This window comes from Lissotriton vulgaris, chromosome 6, assembly GCF_964263255.1.
Source record: "Lissotriton vulgaris chromosome 6, aLisVul1.2, whole genome shotgun sequence".
Lineage (NCBI taxonomy): Eukaryota > Metazoa > Chordata > Amphibia > Caudata > Salamandridae > Lissotriton > Lissotriton vulgaris.
Genome location: NC_141694.1, coordinates 880834216 through 880859817, shown reverse-complemented (window position 1 = coordinate 880859817; position 25602 = coordinate 880834216). Strand labels below are relative to the sequence as shown.

At 48.6% G+C, this 25602-nt stretch overlaps 1 protein-coding gene across 1 annotated transcript in view; it reads right to left on the bottom strand.

The window, feature by feature from the left end:
* Window positions 1-25602, bottom strand: part of SYNE1 (spectrin repeat containing nuclear envelope protein 1) — a 2319318-nt gene that overhangs the window by 1051669 nt on the left and 1242047 nt on the right. Inside the window, exon 68 of the mRNA XM_086926873.1 lies at window positions 24158-24313. Coding sequence (XP_086782999.1) covers window positions 24158-24313 — 156 coding nt within the window. The remainder of the gene's footprint in view (window positions 1-24157; window positions 24314-25602) is intronic.

The following is a 25602-nucleotide window of genomic DNA, read 5'->3' as shown; positions in this document are numbered from 1 at the left end:
TTACCCTCTGACTTAGAAACGTTTCCGGAGAAAAAGTGGTTAACAACGTGTCATCGTCAGTGTAAGCTGGATCTGAAGGAGAGCTCGACAACAGCAGGGAGCTGAAGAGCAGAGTCTCGGGGCAGTCGTCAATGAAGGTGGGAAAGCTCAAAGCGAGCAAAGTCTGAAGTCACGTGAGCTTTAAGCACCATCTCGTTGTCACCTAGGGACACTGGGATTACTTCTGCACTCACTCCAAAACTAACCTGGGCAACGTCCACCCCGCATTATACTGGCCATTCTCAGAGTAGGCCCACCAGGGGGTGGCTGCTTCCTGTAGGTACAGATGACATCTCACTTTCTCTCCACATACTGGTAACATTAATGGCACTTGGGTTGGAAATAGCCAGAGGAATTCTTCCCATTAAAACTCCCCTTTGTCTGTTCAGAATTGGGCTGGAAATCCTTCCCCTAGAAAAATGTTTGGGGGCTTTTAGAGAACTCCTATTGGTTTTCCCTGTTTTTCCTTCCTTCTGTTGGTGGGTACCATGTACAGCTTTCCCAGGTTCCTCCCCAGGTACCTTCTTTGACACTCTGGTACTCACCGAGAGGTCAGCCCCCTTTGCAAGCTCTGTTGGTACAGTGAGCTTTGAACAGATCAGGTATTGGAGAAGCTCTGCAAAGCAATTACTGAACAGGTGCTCTGTCATGAGGAGATTGTACATCCCATCATAGTTCCTCACATTGCAGCCTGTCATCAATCCATCTAGTGCCTTACTGGCTTAATCCACAAAATCCACCATGGGCTGGTGAGACCATTGGCTCTCACTTAACTTCTCTGAGGTCAGACCAAACTAGACAACAAGGACTTTTTTCATGGGGACATACATCATTCTGTCAGTTTTATCTAGAGCCAGTAAGATATCTCTCCCATTGACTGGCATATGCTTCTGTAAACTACCCCCTGCCACCACCTCCTCACCCAATACTCTTCAGGGACTCTGTGCATATGCAAAGCTACATCACAGGCTTTAAACCACTTGTTGATGCCATGCCCCATCACAAAGCTAGGCACCTGATCTTGGAGGACATGCACCCCTTTACCTCCACTAGGCACCTCTGTGTCGCTGCTACCATTTTCACTGGCTTTCATGTACAATTCTTTCTGACTCTCTACATTAGCCAACAACATTTTCTACTCCTGCAGGGCCAACTTTTTCCACTACAGGGCCTTTGCTGCCTCAGCTTTCCTCTCCTCCTTTGCAGAGTGGCCATTTCTATTCTCAAGGCACTTTCGGCATGTCTGTCCTCCAACACTGCAGTGGAAGTGCACACTACTCTTGGCCTGCATAGGGCAGGGAACCTCACTCCATTGGGCTCTTCCATCTCCTCTGAGTCTCTGGGTAATTACAGGGTCATTAGCTTTCTCTTCCTCTTTCTCATCCTCTGCTCCATCATCCTCCTCCCCCGGTGATGTAGGCACAACATGCAAACCTCTGCAATGCTATGAGGGTTTTCTGGTACTCTAATTTATTGGAGCCTTTTCTGAGCTTCAGTCTTCATTTCTTAACAGATTTTTCAGCTCTGCCACAGTGAAGCTTTCAATGTTAAGGGCTCCACCTCCATGCTTGAAATAAATCACAGGTGCAAAATATGGGGACAGCAGTGACATTAAGCAAAAAAGAAAAAATGCCCAATTTTGATGTGAGAATGTGATAAGTGATTTTGGGGTTTTACACAAATCACTCCTTGGCACTGCAAAGACACAAGTACTGAATCCCACCAATGAACGCCAATGTAAGAAACTGAAGTATTAGTTGAGGGGTGCGTGAACCCATCTAAAATAATAATCACAATCCTTATCAGGGTCAACCACTAAAGTCACTAAATAAAACCGTGCTTAACCTTCTGATAGCTTGGCATAAAGCAGTCAGGCACAACTCGGAGGCAAGTCAAATGTATTTTTGGATTATTCAAACAGCAATAAAGTGAAAACACAACACAACCAACATCTCGAACCAATTTAGAAAATGGAGAATATTTTAATAAATAAGATTACACCAAAACAACAAAGATCTAATAAGCAGAACTGGAGATGGGGGTGTGGCATGCCAAGATGGTGGCGTAGATGTGACTGCAGGAACTTCAAGACAAGAGGCAATGCATCTGGCCAATCCATTAATGTGGATGCACACACCTTTGCAAGTCTTGACTTGATTGAACGACTCCCGATTAGGTGCAGGAGCGCTGCCGGCTCAAGCTCCGTTGAAAGGTCGGAGCCAAGCCTTTGGGTGGTTAAATGTGCTTGAACCTCGGGAGGTGCCCCGGTGGAGAGAAAAAAACTCCGGCCTTGTGAAGGTCTGGTGATTGCAGCTCGCCTGGATCCGGGTGCCTGATGATACCAGGGGAGATCAATAGGGGCTGCTTTCTTTGGTGACGTAGCACCGAGGCCGGGAAGGTACGGGAGCGGGGGCGTTACGTATTTATACACGGAGAGGCGCTGAGACGTGTGAGGGTGGAGGCAGCTGTGTAAGGCCTCGTCCAGTGAGAGACTGTCAGTACCGGTGCACGCAGGATAGTGACAGTGAAGCATTGTGCTGCAGCAAATGGGAGCCCAATCCATGAGGCGAGATTAAGGCACACCAAAGTGCTGGGATCTAGCCGGGGAATTTGAAGTTTCTGCTTGAATAAATTGGGACACTCAGAGGAGCGGGAAAAAGATCACAGCTGTCAAACACGACACAGGAATGAAGAACCGTATCTAGCAGGAAGGAGCCCAACTTTGGGGTAGCGGAAACTCGGTTGGCAACTTGAGTCGGAAACCCCATCATGGGGAAGGAAAGGGGAGCAAAACCGCAAACCAATAAAATAAGCAATTAAGCAATGCCATTACAGCAGGGCCCTGAGTCCTGAGAGAAGGCTGCGGGGGAGGGGAACAGGAGGGGACGTAAAAGACAATGGATTCCCTGTCGTTGGCGGATGTCCTGCAAGCGAACCACTCTACCAGAGCAGACATGGATCAGAGGATAGACGCGGTTGCAAAAGATGTGAATCTCCTCATGTGTGACTTGCGGAAAGTGGCTGACAGAGTCAATAATGCAGAAGGGTACGTAGAAACATTACTAACGGAGGTGCGGACACTCAGAGATACCGTAATAGCGCTCCAAAAAGGGAGGTCCAGGAGGAAAAATCTCCGCTTTGTAGGATTCCCTGAACGGGTGGAGGGCCCATCAGTAGAGCTCTTCCTAGAGAACTTGATCATACAAGAACTGGCTCCCAAGCGTTTATCAAAATTCTTCAGCATTGAATGGGCGCACAGGTCAGTAGCAGCCCCCCCCGATGCCGGGGGCCCCACCGAAAGCGATCATCACTCGTTTCTTCAACTATAGAGATAGGGATGTGATTTTACAGACCACACGTACCAAAAGCCCACTGCAGTTTGAGGGTCCTCCAATCTCTATTTTCCCGGATTACACTCAGCGTGTACAAGGTCAGCGGAAAACCTTTCTGAATGTTAAACTGCGCCTACAAAACCTGAATATGAAATATAGCTTATTGTTCCAGCGAAGCTGAGAATAGAGAAAGCAGGTCGCACCCATTTCTTTTATTCTGCAGCTGAGGCCAGTGACTGGCTAGATTCAAGTGGAATGCCAGAGGCCCTCTTGGTTCCGTCCTCCGGTAAACCCTCGAGAACTCCAATGATGGGCAAGACTAATAATGAGAGAAGGCAAGGTGTGCGGTCCAAATTGCAACCACGCATGGGCAGTCCTGGTAGAGTTCGAGTTTGTTCAGATGGTACTCCACAAACATTGGATACTGACAAAGTGCAAGACTATAGAACAGCAACTCAGAGCTTGGGAGGTGACCAAAAGCGGCAGGAGGACTAGACTGGGTGAACAGGAGGGCCTACCAGACCCCTCCACCGAGGGAATGACAAAGGTTTGAGCAGGAGGGTCAAGGTGAGCGGGACTGAAAAGAACAAGTAGACATTTGGACATTGTACACATGAGAGCTGTGTAGTTAACTGTGGACTGGCTTGAAATATATTGTATTCCCTGGCTGGTCAAGCCATCCCCCATAGCGGTCGATTTCCCTGGAGTGAGTGGTAGAGGTTGCACACACCTTCTGCGGTGAATAGACAGCTGGCAACGCAATCAATACTCTGAACTATATAGCTTGGAAGTGTGACCTCCAGGTGGAGGACGACAATCAAGAGTACTTGAGTTAATAGTTTTTGGGGGTGGGGAGTAGGGCGTCTCTGTAAGCCATTATCCCGTACCATGCCGGCGGGGGAGGGTGGTGAGACATTCAGGAATGCCCAGTGTGTGTGTGTGGGGGGGGGGGTAAGGGTTTGGGAGGTAAAAGTTTATGTTTATGGTGGAACCATGTTATTGATATTGCAAAAGTGTTTAGTGTCCAGAGCAGAACCATTACTTGGAAATCAACAATGGGGGTACAAGAACTGACACATGAAATGTGCAGGGTATGGCAAACTTTAGAAAAAACGATGAAGAGTGTTTGAATATCTGAAACGTTACGAAATCATGATTACCTGTTTGCAGGAGATGCATATATGGGGGGATGCAATACCATATGTTCGTAGACGCTGGAGGGGACAAATGTATGCCATTTCGTACTCTGGGTTCACTTGAGGGACAATGTTTGGGTGGCTCCAGGGGTGCCATTTCAGAGCCTTAAACACACATTAGACCAGGAAGGTCGATATGTCATATTGTATGTGAGATGGGAGGGACAGGAGCTTAGTTTTCTGAATGTTTATGCCCTAACACGGACAGCCCAAAATTATTCACGAACCTACTGGAGTCTGCTGCCCCTTTTTTTTGGAGCAGAAGTGGTATTGTTGGGAGACTTTAACTGTCCGCTAGATGCACAATTGGACAGGGATCCCCCGAGGGACCGTACTAAACCCAGAACACTTAAAGTGCTCCAGAAAACTATTGCGGGACTATATCTTATTGACATATGACAGGAAAGGAATGTATTAAAGAGAGTGTTCTCATGTTATACCCCAGCCTCTTAGACACACAGTCAGATAGATAATTGCTCACATACTTACCTCGGTATCTGTTGGATCATTCTCCACTTCTACTGAACCTGAAAGCAGGTAGAGGCTGGCCAGCAGTGCCATTGTGGAGACTAAGAGCTGAGGCACTGCAGGATCCCTCCTATGTTGCAACCCTTCAAGACACTTTAACACAATATTTCACAGAAAATAGGGGGACTGCAAAAACCAGAGCAATAGAATGGGAGGCAATGAAATGTGTGGTTCGAGGTGTGGCTATTAAGACAACATATGGGGTTCGATGGCAGTTAGAGTAGGACATCCAGACGCAGGATAACAATTTGGGAGACTTAGAAAACAACCATACACAGAGCCCCACAAATGATGGAGGAATGGGGAAGGATGCAGGAGGATTTGTTGGATTCTTGGTAGGTATGAGCGGATTTTGCGGATTGGCAATCCGCGAATTTGCGGATTTGCGGATTTGCGGATTGCCAAAATCCGCAAAATCCGCGAGGATTTTTTTTGATTATGTTCGCACGGGTTTCTGCAAGTTCGCACGCGTTTTGTACAATTTCGCAAATTGCGAAATTGTACAAACTGCGTGCGAACTTGCAGCAACCCGTGCAAACACAAAGAGAAAGAAGCTCCTGGTCACAGGAACAGCACGGGGATTGCGCTCATGAAAGTCAAGGATGCAAAGGCCTCTACACAGCATCACAGCTGATTTTCCACGGTAGATTTGGGAAGAGGCACACCTGTCCAGCCTCGAAGACGCTCATGATTGTTTTTGGGCTAATGAATGAGTCACTGATTTTGAGCATCAACTAGTTCGAGCGACCATGCAAAGGCCGCCCTCTACCCAGCATCACAGCTGATTTTCCACGGTAGATTTGGGAAGAGGCACACCTGTCCAGCCTCGAAGACGCTCATGATTGTTTTTGGGCTAATGAATGAGTCACTGAATTTGAGCATCAACTAGTTCGAGTGACCATGTGTGTGTTACTTACTATGCAATCGCCCTGAAGGGCGCAGGGGTCCCTTGAGTGACCTGGCTGTGCTGGCTGTAACTATTTTACAATGGCGCCAGCAAGCTGCCAGCGCCGTTGTAAAATAGTTACAAAGTTAGCTTGCACAGGAAGCACTTAGATAAAATAAAGCAGCACCTGCTTCGTTTTATCTAGTGGTTCCTGTGCAAGCTAACTTTGTAACTATTTTACAACGGCGCTGTCAGCTTGCTGGCGCCATTGTAAAGTAGTTACATGAGTGTGGGTTCAACTTTTGAACCCGTTACGTTCGCGGATTTTTTTTGCGGATTTTGCGGGAAATCCGCAAAATTCGCGGATTGCGGATTTCCCAAAAATCCGCAAAATCCGCGAGCGTAACGGATTTCACGCTCATGCTTAATTCTTGGAGTAGACTGGAAAAACACGCCCACATCACTTACAGACAACCCCTACACAGGGAAGGCAATAAATCTGGGGCAGTCCTGGCCAGGTTAATACGATTGGAATCTACGTCTTCCCCAATAATCCAGCTCAGAGGTAAAATGGAGAAATGATAGGCACACAGCGAGCGATAGCTGACACCTTGGCCCATCACCTGGTAAAAACATGTGGGGTTGCATCGAATGCTACACCAGAGGGAATACAAACCTATATGAATAATATAGAGCTTCCACAGTTAAATCCGGAGGAAGCAGAGTCGTTAGCCTCCCCCATCAGCAGGAATGAAATACTTAGGGCTACAAAAACCTTAATACGAGTAAGTGCCCCGAGGGCAATGGCCTCCCCACTTAATTTTATCAGCGGTTTGCTCTGCTATTAGTGGATAAACTGCTGGAGGTTTTTACTGAAGCCTATGAAAATAAGTCTCATCCTGGATCGATGCAAGAGGCGTTAGTATCTATGATCCGAAAGCCGGATAAAGACCCGAAGCAGCCCGGCTCATACAGACCAATCTCTTTATTGAATTTAGATATTAAAATCCTGAACCGGGTGCTAGCAACTAGGTTGCTCCTGTTTATGCCCCATCTTATTCACCTCGATCAGGCAGGTTTTATACCTCAAAGGAATACAACATATAACCTGCAAAGGCTTGCCCATGTATGGCATGCACCAATTGTGCAGACTGAGGATTGTGCCTTAGCCCTGTTGGATATTGAGCAGGCCTTTCATTCGGTGGAATGGAATTACATTTGGGTGGTTCTACAGAAGATGGGGATACAGCAGGAGTTCCTCCAGTGGGTCCAGTTATTATATAGCAGCCTGTTGGCCCGGGTGCGACTCAGAGGGGTGGTATCGGAGCAGTTAGCATTGTTAAGGGGCACTAGACCGGGGTGTCCCCTATCACCAGCGTTATTTGAGGTGGCGATGGAACCATTAGCAGCGACCTTCAGAATAAATATGAGAGATTGTGGAATCCTTTTAGAGAACACAGAGGATGTGGTGTTCATGTACGCCGATATGTTGGCATATTTGCTGTATCCGGGCCGAACAGCACCGCTCTTGATAGAAGAATTACAGAAATTTAGGGGGCTTTCAGGACTCTGTGTCAACCAAAGTAATTCACCCCTGGTTCCTCTGGGAGGGTTGGCGGGGAGGGATGTTTCGGCATATGCCTGGGTGGGACTGCAGTGGAAACTAGAGGGAGTACGTTAACTGGGAGTTCATTTATGGCAGACCTCCTCAGAGTTCCTGGCTAATAATATAGGTAAAGTAATAGAAGGAATACAGGCCTCTGTGGGCTTTTGGAAGTCTCTGCCTCTTTCTCTGATGGGGAAGGTGGCACTTCTAAAAATGGTTGTTTTGCCCCGTTGCCTCAATGCAATGCAACATACCTTTTATGACATCTCAATACCCCTTTTCAAGACACTGGATAGCTTACTAGTGGAGCTGTTATGGGGGAATAAGGGTAAGTGGAGTAAACTGGAAACTCTTCAAAGAAAGTGGGTGGATGACGGGGTGGAGTTGCCCAGGTTATAACTTTATTACCTGGGGTCACATCGGCAACATGCAGTTCATTGGTTGGAGGACGGAAATAATTGGGAGAAATCCTTGTTAGAGGGAAAGGTCGATGGAAGCACATTACCTGAATTGCTTATGATGGGGTCCCCAACTCCCAGGGACTCTCCTCACTTAGTTAAAAGAGTGGCAAGACTATCGAAAGAGACCATAAAAAAGGTGTTACGGAAAGCACCATATTCGCCTGACATGCCACTATGGGTTGTACGATCTTTCGAAAAATAGCAGAATCTATGACTATACAGAGATGGAAAGATGGTGGTTGCCTCACCATGGGGGATTTATATAGCAATAACCAGTATATAACAGAGAGGAGGCGATGACTACGTTTGAATTAGGATTGGGTCAGTTCCTGCAGTATAATAAGATAGCGGCTGAAGCTAGGGAATTTAGGCCATTGTTTCCAGAGGAGCCACCACGGTACGAGAAGCTCAAAACTATACTTACAATGGCTGGAGGGTTCCATCTGAGTTCTCATATTTATAAGGCCCTTAGGGATGATAGTCCGATTAGTGCTCTGCCGATACATGCGAGGTGGGAAGAAGATTCCGAGGAGTGAGCTCTAACTCCAAATTCAAACTAATTCATTATAATATAGTTCACCAATTATACATGACCCCATATATCCTGAATAAAATCTATCCGGATAGATTGGATGAGTGCCAGACGTGTGGAATGGCTGCTGCACATTTTGTGCATATGGTATGTGGGAAACTGCGCACATTCTGGCAGGAAGTGATAGATATACTCCAAGTGGCAACAGGATTGGTTATCCCTGGCACGGTCTGGACGGTCCTCCTGAACCTGCTGCCTGCCCCAAAAGGGGTAAAAAATAGTAGAAATTTTGTATCATTGGGACTAGTGCTCGCAAAAAGGAGAGTGGCAATTTCATGGATAAGCCTCAAACCTCCGCCAATACATAAATGGGTACATGGTATGAGGGAATGGGCAACGGCGGAACTAGTCAGACTGAAGCTCACTAGACATGATGAATGACTTGAGGAGGATACACAGGTATGGTCCGCAATGATCGCAGATGTTAAAATAGTAGGAGAAACCACTGAGGAAGGAGGTAGAGTTTCACAGAATGCCCCGGAGCAGGAAATTTGAAGGATGACTAAGTGAATAAATAAAATGGAAGGATTCAAGAAATGGTAGACAGTGAATAGATAATTTAGTACATCATACACTAGGACACAGGGGAGGGGGAACAGTTTGGGTAAGAAAATAACATTTATATCGGTAAATATAATTGTAATAATTTGTAGCGTCCTAGCCCTAATTCACATTGTGTTTCTCATAATTGCATTAATTTTGAAATATTATACAAAATACATATCGACACAATGCTTGTTTGATAAAACCATTCTAGCATAAATTTGCTAATGGCCAATAGTTACCCCCATTTCTCTTTCCTTTTAAATCCTTAGGTATATGAAAACCTACAAGGGTAAGACTATTAAATAATAGAGTCCCTTTATGTCAAAAATCTGACATCAATTTTTTATTCACCTTGTGTGTTTTGTGTACATTTGTCCTGACGAAAGCTCTTAGACCCTCGGGCCGACAGAGCAGAAACATGTCGACGTTATTTCCTTTGTCCAAACTGACCTATGCTAAGGATTCCTAACTATCCCAGAGCATACCTAATAAATTTTAACAAGTGCTCAAGTGAACTGAATAAAGTCTATATTCACCTGCACACTTTTTTATTTTATCACTCAGCTTCAGTGGGGTAACTCGCTTTTTTCTCTGGATACTGCCACAAAAAACCAGAGATCGCCTCGGGTGAGGCTGGCAAGACACTGACTGAATAAGCCCTATGACTGTTGCCATAACGCTTGCGTGGGGCGGAGAATAACATATACCGCTTCTCGAGATACGCAGCGTTTATGAGGGTTTTTTCAAATCTCTTGGAAAAAGTGGTTACAAGTGTCCTATCTCCTTTTGATAAACTGTACCTTGTTCCGGGGAACCGATAGGACAGCCATTCCTCTTCCTCCTTTTGATAACAAAATACATTAAGCAGCGTGCAGCTGTAGGATTCTTTGTCTAACAGACACTTTGTCAAGAAATCCAACATGGAAGACATGAATGGTTTGAGTTTTACGGGGAATGATATCAGCGAGATCCTAGCAGCACATACCTTAATCCAGAACACAGATCTAGTTCAAGCACTGGCACAGACCGATGATTGGGACAGTCTTACAGCAAAAAAACAGGAACAAATAAGGGTTGCTATTCACGGAATCATCATGACTGAGTACCTACGCGCAAAAATAGCGCCCCGTGGTCTCTGGATCACCAATGCACCAAGAATTTTTCTTCATGACCTAGCATTCAGATGCGATTGGTCGGCAATCTCCTGGAAATGCACCCTTGACTACCTTGTGCTAATAGTAAAAACTGCCAAGAGACTATCGGATGCCCTACTAATAGAGATAGAAGCCATTGAAGCGGAACTAAAGAAAGGCATACAACCAGCGATCTATAAAAAAAGACTAGAAGATCTAAACAAAGAAATATCAGACAATGAAGACTTCCTGATGCAAAGTAAACTACAGAAACTAAGCAAGGATATAAAAAAGTTTAGTCATGAAAGAATGCACCCTTATACCAAAACTGACTACAAGACGAATGACTCAAAAACAGATAATGATTCCGATGCTTGGGACTCATCCGGAGGATCTGATACGGGGTCCGATGACTCAGGCCGCAGACATGGCCGAGGTAACTTTAGATCCAGACCACAAAGAAGAGGTAATAGATGGCCAAGACAAAACTACATGGGCCCTCCTATGCCATTCTTTCAGCCCTACATGCCACCATATACCGGATGGATGAATCCGTACAACCACGGATCCCAGCAAATGCAGAATTACATGGGCATACCACCGCAGGGGAATAACAACCAGAATCAGGATCCTTTTTTATTGAGGGGCCAAAATCAAAGAGGAAGAAGAAGAACAATTTCATGGCAAGACCAACAGCCGAATGTTCAAACGAGGAGCATGACTTCATCCAAACCAGGAACCAGCAAAACGAGTCACTAATAGTTAATTTAAGCTCAGTGATTCTATCGAAGGAACAAGAAAACGTCCTAAACAAGGGACTTGGTTACGTCCCCACTCCCAACCTTGACCTCTTCAGATTAAAATGTGAAGTGTCTGAATTCTGTTGCTCTCTCAAATTAAAAGCCTACTTTTCTGATTCTGCCCCGATCACCGATCTCGGAGATACTAACCTCCGCAAGAAGTCCAATTTTACACCACCTACCAACATGGTACCAGTAGAAATATTAACCTTTGAACAGGCTATCCTAACAGGAATTGATGAGATGGAAAAGAGTGCCAAGAGACCGTATCAAAATCTGACCCGATTGGAAAGAAAAGCTTTAGATGAACTTCAAACCAACACGGACATAGTCATCAAACCCGCAGATAAGGGTGGAGGAGTGGTGATCCTCGGAAAAGAAGAGTACCGGACCCAATGCCTGACACTACTTGCGGATGAAAAATTCTATACAAAAATCAATACTGATCCAACACCTAGACTAAAAACAACTATAGCTATGATGGTTTATGAAGCTGAAACAAACGGATGGGTAAGCAAAAAAGAAGCAGATTTTTTAACCACTGAGAATCCTAAAATTCCATACTTCTACTCGCTACCCAAAACCCACAAAAACAGAGTTCCACCCCCGGGCCGCCCGATAGTTTCGGGTATCGGATCAGCTTTGGAACCTCTTTCCAAATTTGCAGATCAATTTCTCCAACCATTGGTTAAAAAAACCCCTACATATCTACAAGACACCAGAGATTTGCTAAACCAACTCAAAGACCGATCCTTTGATTCTACCACAATGCTCTTAGTAGGACTGGACGTTGAGTCCTTATATACAAGCCTACCCCAGAAAGAAACACTAGACATGCTGGAAGACGTCCTATTCACTGAGGACTGGAACTTTAGGACACCGAGACACTTTGTCCTAGAGTGTTGCCGGATGGCACTCACTGAAAATTATTTTGAATTTGAGGATCAACTTTTCTTGCAGAGCCACGGAACCTCAATGGGGAGTGCCTTTGCCCCTTCGGTGGCGGGACTCTACGTGAGCAATTTTGAAACCAAGCATGTATTGACACAAACCAATCCTTACGTTTCCAGTATACTCTACTGGAAACGTTATATTGATGACGTCCTCCTAATATGGCATAACACTCAAGATCTGAAAATATTTGTGAATTGGCTGAATACTCGTGATCCATGGCTCCGCTTCACATATATGGCAGATAAAGAAAGCATTGACTTTCTAGACCTAACTATATACTCGAAAGATCTGCAAATAGAAACCAAGTCATTCAGAAAACCAACAGCTAAGAATAGCTTACTGTCCTACAAGAGCTACCATCCTCAACCGTTAAGGGACAATCTACCGTACAGCCAATTTTTAAGGTTGAAAAGGAATTGCAGCCAGAAAAAGGACTATCTGGCACAATCAAAAGAACTTAGCAAGAGACTGCTCCAAAGGGAATACAAGACATCGACAATAGCAAGATGCAGAAAAAGAGCTTCGAACCAACCTAGAGATAACCTCTTGACAACTGTCGAAAAAAGCGAAACGGTGGATCTGATGACATGTGTAACCACATTTTGCCCAGCTTCATACCAGTTGAACAAACTCATCCACAAAAACTGGCACATTGTCAACACAGGAAAATTCAAATGGCCAAAGCCACGGATGGCAAACAAACGCACAAAGAACTTACGAGATATGTTGGTACACACGCGCCCGAAGAAAACAATCTCAGAAAAATCTACAATAAATGCTCATATGGTTCCAGTTACAGGACACTATCCATGCGGGTCCTGTATAGCCTGCAAATCGACCACCAGTACCAAAACTCTACAATTGTCCCCCACACTAAAATGGACACAGAGACAACACACCAACTGCAATTCATCCCATGTGATCTATATGGTCACCTGCCCCTGCGACAAAAAATACATAGGGATGACTTGCAGGAAGGTGAAACTACGCATAGGGGAACATAAAAGTAATATTCGCCTCAAAAAGAATACAACCAAGCTCTGCTCTCACTTCATCGAACAAAATCACAGCATCGAAGACCTGAGGTGGACAATCATAGAAAGGATATCAGAAACTACACCCAACGTCGAAAAAACACTATATGAGAAAGAACAACGTTGGGTAGATCGCCTTAAAACCAATAAATTTGGTTTGAATGATGATATCTCATGGCATCATTTTGCACGCTGAACCTTCAAGCATCACAGTAAAACGTTGGAAATCGAACCCTAACTACTCATGCTAGCTTCACACATAACTGAGACATATCAATATTGAAGTGAGAAAAACGTTGGAAATCGAACCCTAACTACTCATGCTAGTGAGATGCCAATGGTATGATAACCACCCCCACGGCAATTTGCCGAGTTCTTCATATTACCGTACTTAGTTCCGGTTTTTTAGTCCTGGTTATTCAAGATAAACCATACTCATCACGCACAAATCACTCATTGCTAACTTTGAGGAAGCTAATTGAACATAACAGTACCTCGTTTTGCTAGACAATTATGCTCACGAAGCACGCTGTACCTATGAGTACCACAGTAAGTTCTAAAAATTGAGCTCTAAAAACTCAATTGTAAGCCCCACACAATAAATGTGACACATTAACATCGAGTGCGAAGCATTTTGGTAAAAAAACCACCTTGTTCGGCATTTCTGCCGATTGTTCAAATACCCCCTTTTTTAAGCTTTGGCAATTTAAGTAAAACCATGCTCATCACGTATAAATCATTTATTGTAAAATCGTAGGACACTAATTGCGTTATTTTGTTTCCAAAAGTACCCCGTTTTGCTAAACAACCAACGTCCTCTTTCTCTGTCCATGACTAAACTCGTAAAAACGCCATCGAACGCGTGCTCCTGGCGTCCAGGAGGCAGAGCCAGCACAAGACGCGGAGTACGCTCAGTAAGCGGGTGAGTGTTTCCACCTCTATCGCCGAGCGCTAGTTCCTAACAGACAGCTCTCTTACAATCCCGTTTCTTAATGCCCTTTTCAGCCTGAATCCTCCTGCTGAAATGCGACTGATTTCTTCTTAAGGTAAGACCTCTTCCAGAGGTACTATGCCTATACTAGTATAAGAGCGACATTCCACTGTTGCCTCCTGCCATTGTAGCGTCCTAGCCCTAATTCACAAGTATGAATTATCATACCAAAGCTAACTGTGCACCACTGTGATATCGCTGCTCCCTCTTTTTCCCCCCTAAATTCACCTTAATGTCATTTCAGTTGTGTGTTTCTCATAATTGCATTAATTTTGAAATATTATACAAAATACATATCGACACAATGCTTGTTTGATAAAACCATTCTAGCATAAATTTGCTAATGGCCAATAGTTACCCCCATTTCTCTTTCCTTTTAAATCCTTAGGTATATGAAAACCTACAAGGGTAAGACTATTAAATAATAGAGTCCCTTTATGTCAAAAATCTGACATCAATTTTTTATTCACCTTGTGTGTTTTGTGTACATTTGTCCTGACGAAAGCTCTTAGACCCTCGGGCCGACAGAGCAGAAACATGTCGACGTTATTTCCTTTGTCCAAACTGACCTATGCTAAGGATTCCTAACTATCCCAGAGCATACCTAATAAATTTTAACAAGTGCTCAAGTGAACTGAATAAAGTCTATATTCACCTGCACACTTTTTTATTTTATCACTCAGCTTCAGTGGGGTAACTCGCTTTTTTCTCTGGATACTGCCACAAAAAAACAGAGATCGCCTCGGGTGAGGCTGGCAAGACACTGACTGAATAAGCCCTATGACTGTTGCCATAACGCTTGCGTGGGGCGGAGAATAACATATACCGCTTCTCGAGATACGCAGCGTTTATGAGGGTTTTTTCAAATCTCTTGGAAAAAGTGGTTACAAGTGTCCTATCTCCTTTTGATAAACTGTACTGCTAATACCCCCTTGTCTGATATGATTTCCTGCCAGCATGGAAGGAAAGCTTGGAGCCTCCCCCGACAGGTTTTGTGTGATCAGGGAAAGTTGAGGGGAGTTACTGTTTGGAGGATGAGGCCATTTTGCCAGAGCCTACTTTGGCCCTATCCCTGTTACTGTTGTCCCTTTAGGCCCCTCTGAAGTAGCCCTGTGATAAAATGACTAATTGTGGTAGGCCTGTTGCTGTCTATGATAAGAAGGGAGAGGGATCTTGGGATGTTATTTTGCTATGCGCCTATACTGGTGCCTGCAAAAGGAGCTTCCATGGGGTGGATGCTTGAAGGGCATTCATAGCCTTGGCAGTGTCTCTTTTTCCAGCATCTGGTCAACCTGCGGGTCAAAGAGGTGTTCCCCATTGAAGAATGTGTTGTTCAGATGCTGTTACATCTTTGGTTTAGAACTGAAGACACATAGTCAGGCGTGACATCTTACTACAATGCTATTGTTATCCCCTCGGGCCGAGGGGTGAGAGGCATCCAGGAAACAAAAAATGGTGGCATTGGAGAATGTCTGCTCATCCACCACCAATTCTTCCCCCTTTCACTATACTCCTTGGTAGGTCATTAACGAGGTCCTACATCTCATCCCAATGTGCCATGTCATACCGGGAGAGGAAGGCAACAGAGTTTGCAGTTCTCCGGGGCATGACTGCTTGCACCGCCACTCTTTTCCCTGGTGCATTATTTTCTTGCTCTCCTTGTTTGGAGAGGTAGCATCTCTTGTGGCCAAGGCATTTGCATGCTTACGGGCAGTGTGGACCATGAGAGAGTCAGGAGGTACGCGACCACGTATGTAATGTGGGTCACTGGGAGAGGCTTATATTTTTTGTCCTCCCAAGTGTTTTTATCCTTGCTTTCGCAGAATCTTTCAAGGTGTCTGTGGTGGTTTTGAGCATACTCATGAGCAAAGGGAGTTATTGTACTGTGCATTGGATCTTGGACAGTGTCTCCACCAGCAAGTCATAGTCCTCCTGGAAGACAGGTGTTTTTACTTTGTGATATGTGACTGCTCTCTTTGTCACTTTAGGATCTGGGTCAGTATCATCTGGGGACAGCAATAGTGGTCCAAAGGTTCATCAGCAGGCACCGGGTAATAACGTGCATCGTAGGGTTTGAAAGGATAAGGTGGGCTGCCTTCCCTAAAAGAGGAATGGAGTGAGCCTTCTGGAGAGTATGCAAAAGGGAATGTATTTGTTGGCAGTGGAAGCAGTGATTGTGGAGGATGAGGTGGCGGAGGTGCAAAAGAGAGAGGGCTGATGTCCCTCTCTTTGCGTTTCTCTTGCCTGGGAGCTGAAGGAGGTTCCGAGCAATTTACTCCTTGAAAGTAAGCTTTCTCTTTCTCGGTAAAGTCTCTGTTGGCTTTGAAGGCAGCTTGGTGGACATATTTCCCGTCTCAGGATGAATGAACATGTGTTCCTGTTGTGAATCCAGATCCTTCTGTAGCCGCTGATGGATAGGTTGTCCCAACACTTGGATTCGGCTGAGGAAGGTGTTTTCGGCACCGACGCACAAGTTACTACTTGTGTAACGATATATCTGTAAGAGACATTAGTTAGTGATAGATTCCTTACCTTAGAATATCCCCAGGCGTCAGACTGGATCCGGAAAGTTTTGCGTAGCAGTACCCTTGCGCGTCGGTAGGCGTCGTCTGCGGCTCCGCGTTCGTCGTCGGCGTCGTGGGCGCCGTGATGACGTCGTCGGAGTACTTAGACACCGCCTCCGCGTGCTGACGTCAGTTCTTAGCCACAGCTTTTCCGCGCCAGAAGCGCAGAGCCATGACAAAAACCGACACTGGTGCCAAGAAACTAGGGCCCTGAAAGGGGATGACCTTAACCCTAGATATCGGTTCGCAGAACGGGGAAGATGGGTGGGTCGGTAAGGAATCTATCACTAACTAATGTCTCTTACAGATATATCGTTACACAAGTAGTAACTTGTGCATCTGAAAGAGACACGTTAGTGATAGATTCCTTACCTTAGAATAGATACCCCAGCAATACCATCCCCGTGGTGGTGGGTCTGCGAACCAATATTTACACCAGAAAGTCCTGGAGAACGGAACGGCCAAAGTAGCCGTCCCTCCGGACTTGACTGTCCAGGCAGTAGTGCCTAGCAAACGTGTGCAACGAGGCCCACGTAGCTGCCTGGCAAATGTCCTGCAAGGGCACACCACGGCCCAAGGCAGTTGTAGTGGCCGTGGCTCGAGTGGAATGAGCCCTCAGCCCAACAGGGGGTTCCTTCTTAGCCAAGGAGTAACACGCCTGGATGCACATGATAATCCATCGAGAAATGGTCCGCTTGTGCACCGCTTTCCCTTTCTTAGCGCCCGCGTACCCAACAAAGAGTTGATCATCCACCCGGAACTGGCGTGTGCGATCCAGGTAGAACGAGAGCACACGTTTTGGGTCCAGACGGTGGAGCCTCTCCTCCTCTCTCGAGGGGTGCGGAGGCGGAAAGAAGGTGGGCAATGTGATGGACTGCCCAATGTGGAAGGCCGTGACCACCTTAGGCAAGAAGGAGGGCCTAGTCCTCAAAACAACCTTGTCCGGATGGACTGAAAGGAAAGGAGGCTTACAAGAGAGAGCCTGGAGCTCACTCACTCTCCTGGCAGAGGTGATGGCTACCAGGAAGGCAGTCTTCAAAGAAAGAAGGCGAAGAGGACAGTTGTGAAGTGGCTCAAAGGGAGCGCACATCAGAAATGTTAGAACCAGGTTCAAGTCCCACTGAGGCATCACGAAGGGAACAGGAGGGAAGGTATGAGTGATGCCCTTCAGGAATCTGTTTACGATAGGGGACTTGAACAAAGAAGGCTGGTCAGGCAGCCTCAGAAAGGCTGAAAGAGCCGAAAGATAGCCCTTGATAGTGCCCAGAGCAGAGCCCTGCTGGGCAAGAGAAAGAAGGAAGAGAAGAACCTCGGAGAGAGGGGCATTGAGGGGATCCACAGCCTTTGCTGTGCACCATGCCACAAATCTGTTTCACCTGCAGGCGTATACCGACTTAGTGGAGGGACGCCTGGCTGCCAGAATGATGTTGCAAACTTCAGGAGGCAAGTCAAATGGCCTCAACTGTCGCCGCTCAATCTCCAAGCATGGAGGTGGAGACTGGACAGGTTCGGGTGGAGGACCGTCCCCTGTTGCTGCGACAGAAGGTCCTCCTGAAGAGGCAGACGAACCGGGGGATCGACTGACATACTGAGTAGCTCGGGATACCAGTACCTTCGTGCCCAGTCCGGAGCCACAAGGATGATTTGTGCCCGGTCGCACTTGATCTTCTTCAGCACTCTGGGCAGAAGAGGTATAGGCGGAAAGGCGTACAACAGACCGCAGCTCCACTCGCGACGAAAAGCGTCTCCGAGCGAGTGCCGCCTTGGAAATTCCAACGCGCAGAACTGATGACATTGCGCGTTCTCTTCGGTGGCGAATAGATCTAACCAAGACTCTCCTCATCGCAGAAAGAGGCCTTGCGCCACGTCCGAGTTCAGACGCCATTCGTGATCCATCGAGCACCGACGGCTGAGTTTGTCCGCCCTGGCGTTCAGAGAACCTGCCAGGTGTTGAACCACCAGAGTCACGCCCTGATGTTCCAGCCATTGCCAGAGACGCAGAGCCTCCTGGCAAAGGGTCCACGACCCCACTCCGCCATGTTTGTTGCAGTACCACATGGCGGTGGTGTTGTCCGTGAACACCTGCACTGCACTCCCTCGGACAGACGGGAGGAATGCTTTCAGTGCCAGACGAATCGCCCGCAGCTCCAACAGATTGATATGGAGCCGTGACTCCGCCGGAGACCAGAGTCCTCTGATCTCCGCCTCTCCCAAGTGGCCTCCCCAGCCCTGGAGGGACGCGTCCGTCACAACTACGTGCTCCGGTTGGGGAAGGGAGAGGGATCTGCCGTTGACCCAATCGCGGTCCGTGAGCCACCACTGCAGCTGTCTCGCAGTGCCCTCCGAGATCAGGACATGGTCGGACAGGTTGCCCCGGTGCTGGGCCCACTGAAACTTCAGGTCCCACTGCAGAGCCCGCATCCGCCACCGTGCGTGATGCACCAGAAGGATGCAGGAGGCCATCAGCCCCAGAAGCCGCAGCGTCAACCTGACCGAAACCCGGGATAGCGGCCCGAAGATCGGAATCAGAGCCTGTATATCCCGAACCCGCTGTTCGGGCGGGTAAACCCGAAACTGCGCCGAGTCGAGAACCGCTCTGATGAAAAGGAGCTTCTGAGAGGGGCACAGGTGTGACTTCGGCACATTGATGGAAAATCCCAGCAGGTGCAGGAGATCCGCCGTAGTCTGGAGGTGGTTGAGGACTGCCTGGGGCGAGCCCGCCTTCAACAACCAGTCGTCGAGGTAGGGGAAGACTGAAACCCCTAACCTGCGCAGATGAGCTGCGACCACCGCCATCACTTTCGTGAACACCCGTGGGGCACTGGTAAGGCCGAAGGGGAGCACGGTAAACTGAAAGTGCTCGAGGCCTACCGTGAACCGCAGTTAACGCCGGTGGGCCGGCAGGACGGGGATGTGGAAATACGCGTCCTGCAAGTCCAACGCTACCATCCAGTCTCCTGGGTCTAGGGCAGCCAAGACCTGAGCCAGTGTCAGCATTTTGAACTTCTCCTTCCGGAGGAAGCCGTTGACGTTCCTCAGATCCAAGATAGGGCGTAGGCCCCCTTTGCCCTTCTTGGGTATCAGGAAGTAGTGGGAGTAGCAACCACGTCCTACTTCTGGCCCAGGAACGCGCTCGATGGCCCCCTTGGCCAAGAGGGCCGAAACTTCCTCCTGCAGGAGCCGCAAGTGATCCCCCGATACGCGGTGGTGTTGCGGTGGCATGGCTTGAGGGGTCGTCTCGAAGGGGAGGGAGTAGCCCCTTCGGACGATCTGCAGCACCCACCTGTCCGAAGTGACTGTGCGCCAGTGAGAGTGGTGATGGCGAACCCTGCCTCCCACTGGCGTCACATGGGCCGAAAAGCACGGACTAGGAGGGTTTAGAGGCGGATGCTGCGGGGGCAGGTGTGGACTGGCTCCGCCTGTTTCCCCGACCGCCTCCACGGCGGTTTCCACGGCCACCGCCGCGCTGGACGACAGTTTGCGGCGAGTGGCTGGCGGCACGTGTGGGGGCGCCCCTTCCTTGGCCACGAAAGGAGCGAAAGGCACCCATTTGCTGGCGCGGGGCCGAGAGGCCCAAGGACTTGGCCGTAGCCCTGGAGTCCTTAAAGCGCTCAAGCGCGTGGTCTGCCTTGTCGCCAAAGAGGCGACGGCCATCGAACGGCATGTCCATGAGTGTTTTTTGGACGTCTGCCGAGAAGTTGGCGGATCTCAGCCAGGCGTGGCGTCGTATCGCCACCGTCGTAGCCATCGCTCTGCCCAGCGAGTCAGTAGTATCCAGTCCGCACCTGATTGAATACTTTGCTGCGTCACGGCCCTCCACTAGGGCTTGGCCGAGTTTGGCCCGTACCTCCAACGGACACTCTGGCAGCACTTCCGCCACCGTTTCCCACAGAGAGTGGGTGTAACGGCCCAAGAGGCATGCGGTGTTGGAAGACCGCAGTCCCAAGCTAAGGGACGAGAATACCTTCTTGCCGTAGGCCTCGTACCTCTTGGATTCCCGATCGGGGGGAGCCGTCGGGAATGCGGTCTGGGAGTTAGAGGCCTGGATAACCAGACTCTCGGGGGTGGGGTGGGTGGACAGGAAACATGGGTCGCCCGGGGCCGGGCGGTGGCGTCTGGCCACGTTCCTATCTACAGGCGAACCTGTAGCGGGCCTGGACCAAGTGCCCAAAAGAACGTCCGTCAAGGCCTCATTAAACGGCAGCAGAGGCTCCATGGAGCATGACTGCGGCTTAAGGACCTCAGTGAGGAGGTTAGTCCTCACGGCCGCGACGGGGAGCTCAAGGCCCAAGGCCTTAGCAGCCCTCGTCAACACCACACTATAAGTTGCACCCTCCTCCGAAGCCACGGTAGGAGGAGAGACAAAACCAGTGTCTGGAGAGGTGTCCAGGCCACTGGCCTCCCCAAGGTCTCCTGTCCAGTCCATGTTAGACTGACACTCCCTGGTCAGAGGGTCCTCAGACCCCTCCCAATTCTCCTCGTCCCCCATCTCCTGAGATTCAGGGTCATAAGTGAATGGGGTGGGTTCATAGAATTTAAATTCTCCGAACGGCGTCGAGAGCGGCGCCGACAGGCGTCGTCCCGACGTCGGAACCCAGTGAGAAGAGGCATCGGGGATGGCGCCGCCCGAAGACGGCGCCGGAGGGGACACCACACGGACCGACGCCGGGGGGGTCGTAAGGTCCACCGGTGACGATCCATCGCCCGATGAGGGCCCAGCTGTGCCCTGCGGCGCTGGGCCCGAAGGCACCGACGACGCCGGGGCCGCTGTACCCTGCGGCGCCGAGCCCGAGGGCACCGGCGGCGTCGGGATCGTGGAGCCCTGCGGCGCCGGGCCCGAAGGCGCCGGCGGCGTCGAGGCCGAAGCACCCGACGGCGTCGGGGTCGTAGCCCCCGACCCACTAGGGCCCCCAGACGGGTTCACTGGGCCCGAAGGCGCCGCGGAACCCGTCGGAGGAGAAAGGGACCTCATGGCCATGAGGAAGCGCTCGATCTCCTCCGGCGTCGCGTTCAGCCCAGGGACCGGGGGGGTATGGGGCCGAACGCGGCGCCCGCGACTCACGAGGAGCCGTGTGGTCAGTGTCACCCGAACCCCCGGCCGCATCGCGCGAGCATCGGGGGGAGTCAGAAGAGCGATGATGTCTTTTCGACTTCTTATGCTTCTTACCTGACAACTTGGACCCGGAGGAGTGGCGCCGACTCCCGGAGCTGTGACGGCTCCGTCCCCGCGACCTGTCCCTCGACCTCCCGTGGGACCGGGACCGGGACCTCACACGGCGCGGGGCCGACTGGCGGATCTCGAGTCGCCTGCGGGACCGCTCCCGCCTGGCCTTCCTCGAGAGGACCCGACAGTCGGAGCAGGCCTCGTCGTCATGGTCGACGCCCAAACACATCAGGCACAAGCGGTGGGGATCCGTGACCGACATGGTACGGTCACACTCGTCGCAATGCTTGAAGCCGGGCATCCCTAACGGCACCGTCGGAGTCAAAAAGACTTCGAAATGGATCAAAAAAGATCACAAAAGTTTAGTCAAAAAGTGACTAGGGAACCGCTCTTCCAGATCTGCGCTGGCTGGCGCGGAAAAAAGAAGAACTGACGTCAGCACGCGGAGGCGGCGTCTAAGTACTCCGACGACGTCATCACGGCGCCCACGACGCCGACGACGGACGCGGAGCCGCAGACGACGCCTACCGACGCGCAAGGGTACTGCTACGCAAAACTTTCCGGATCCAGTCTGACGCCTGGGGATATTCTAAGGTAAGGAATCTATCACTAACGTGTCTCTTTCAGATTGTGTTCTCAAACCTAAAAGAGTTTTCTACGTCGAGACTGGTTAGGGTGCCAATGGCGGTCTCAGTACCGATGTGGGTTTCGGTGTCTACCCCAAGGGAACCCTCAGATCTGGGGGCAACCCTGTGTTGTGTAGTATGTTCGGGTTCAATGATCAAGCAGGATCACTGCCCAGGGGAAGATGTGTTGTCGACTTCAAAGGTTTTGGTCAGTGAGGACCATGGCATCAAGGACATGGTGGCCTGGCTGGCTGTTTTTTGGAGCAATTATATTGAAGTCCCACCACCTTTGCTGGTGGTGCTCTGCCTCGACTTTGGGCCACTGTGCTGGCCTAATATGTTTGTCTGTGCCGAATATACCCCACACTGGCTTCTTCGTCCATGGCTGGGAGGCATCAGGTGGTTGTTCTTCCTCTGCAGACTCAAAGTCAGAGGAGAAGACCATCTTCGGGATGGGTGATGATTGGAGGGGTTTTGCCTCCAAGGGGCTGGCTTCTTCCTCCGCCTCAACACTGTTTTCTGTGAAGAAACAGGCAGTGGCATTGAAATCATGCCTCTACATTCTCTGATGTTCCCACCTCCATTCATATTGGTAACAAAGGGTCTTTTTCACTCAGAAGGTGAAGTAAGCCTCACATTTGGTGTTGTCATGACCGGGGTAGAAACAGAGATTGTACACCTCATGGTAATCAGTCCACAGCACTTTGGAGGGATATTTGGGACACTACTAGAAAGGCTACCTTTCCATTACTGTGCATGCATTCTTCACAGCGAAGTATTAAATTCAATAGGGACAAAGCCCAACACAGGGCCCAAGGTCCTCACGACGAAGAGTCAATTGGACATCGGTGCACAAGGACAGTATCTGGAAGCCAAAGCAAATTGAAAGATCTGTAAAACAACTGACTGAGCCCAAAAGAAAGGGCTGCAAGTCGCCAAACACTGAGCCCTGTCGGTACACACCCGAATCCGATGGCAAACAATAACAATGTAACATGGAGTCAATACCCATGCACATAACCAGCCATGGGAGGAGTCGCTATACCTCATGACTCGAAAGAATTCTCCAAAGAGAAACAACTCTCAAACATCTGATACTAACACTAGATGGCAGGAGTATATAGAGCAGCATATGCTACAAACATTGTTCTGAATGGTACACAAATTATACACTTTTAACATAAAAGGTTCATCATAAATAAAGTGACCCTTTTCAATTACAATATCAAAAGAAAACTTGTTTCCTTCATACTGCAGAGATTACCACGTTTAGAAAAAAATAAGGAATATTCTAAGAAAAAGCAAAACTTGCCACTGGGAGAGGGCTTGGCTGTATTCTGGTCTAACTAAAGTGTTATATTTATTTCATTTGGCAGGACAGGCCAACATAAATTACAAACAGGGTGGGTCAAAGGTTGGGAGTAGTGCGTTTGTTTGGAGACTGCCATGGGCATAAGTCATACAGACCACACTCTGGAGAAAGCAACTGGAGGCAGTCATGCATGTGTAATGCACATGAGTGACACCAAAACAGGATGCACTCTGATTTAGTCATAAAAGTAGTAAATGCTTGTGTCACTGATTGCTTGCGCTACAGGTGTAAACATTACCAAACACACATAACATACCTATTCATATTTTAACCTACTATGATCTGACAGCTTCAGCTAACTATTCATATGGAACACCACGGTCCCGTACATACCAGTACATGAAGAATAAGGGCCTGGTATCGAGAGGTGAGCTGTGTGGCTTGGCTGCTCAGTCTGCTGCTGCTGTGGCTCTCCTCCAGTATATGCTGGGCCAGCACTCCAACCTCCTCCACTTCGTCTTTGTAGATTGCTACCTCCTCGTGCCATTTCTAAAGAGGTGAAAATAACCTACACCATTATATCAGTCTCAACAGCATGAAAGGTTTACACGTGTAGATTGAGATCATTCTTTATGCCAATAGCTATCTTCTTCAAGGTTAACACCAGAAATGTGGAATTAATTATATTTGTACAAATAAAAATGCTGCAACAACCAAGAAATCTAAAAGGTCATCACTTGAACTCAGTTGAGTGGTCCAAGAGTTATAAAATATAATTGTAATGCAGTACTGCAGCGTGATGCTCAATTTTTTTTTAACTTTATTTTTCCATTTTGTAACAGTCACAAAAGTATGAACCCCCCTCAATTGGCATTGTTACAAACATTTGTACACAAATCGACCTTCTCATTATGACACTTGTGGATTTAGGCTTCAATGGAATAGGCACTGACACATGAGGAATAACATAATCACAGGCAAATAAATAACATCATGAGGAAACGACCAGGCCTCGCACCACTCCTTGCAATAAATAAACACTAGGACACTCCCCCAACCTCTCCCTCAGATCCCGGCCCCCATGGCGAGAACAATTCGTCACTTGCCCCCTCAGACTCGCTCTGGGCGGACTGCCCTCTCTCTGTCAGCCCCGAGATACGCATGCTCCGCCAGGCAAGTAAGTCCTCCTGCAGTTTCTCATCCCTCGGGGTGAGCTGCATATGGGTTTCCTCGGCCAGAGACCACTATCTCACATCTCTTAGCCAGATAGGCACCTCCGGGGCCCTCTGTCCCATCCAGGTAATTGCCACCCTGCGCCTGGCAAGCACCAACATCAGTTGCAATAATTTGTAGGAGCGTTTCCTTTTCTTGGGCTCAATGCTATCTGAAGGCCTGTAGTGGTGACTATGTGGTCTATCACCCCCGCCCAAAAACTCTTAATTAACGGGCAGTCCCAAGCTAAATGCAGGAATCCCGCCCCCCTACACTACATCTGGAGCAGCTGTCCCCCCTGTCTCCAGATAAACGCCTCAGTGAGATCGGGGTGAGGGAGGTACGATGCAGGAAATTAAAGTGTATCAATTTGAATCGTGCATTGATTGAAACTTTACGCATGAGAGACCCATTTCGTTTCCGCTGCCCCTGTTCCAATGGAGCACCAAGATCCGCTTCCCAACCCGCCCAAGCCGGCGGCACCAGAGGGGTGGAGTCCCGTTTCATAGCTGCATAGAGCAGGGATATTAGTCTACGCCCCCTGCCGCAGGACAGAAGAATGTGCAGAGTGTGAGTCATCGGAGGTGCATCCGGACACTGAGGCCAGGTCACCCTTACCACATTAT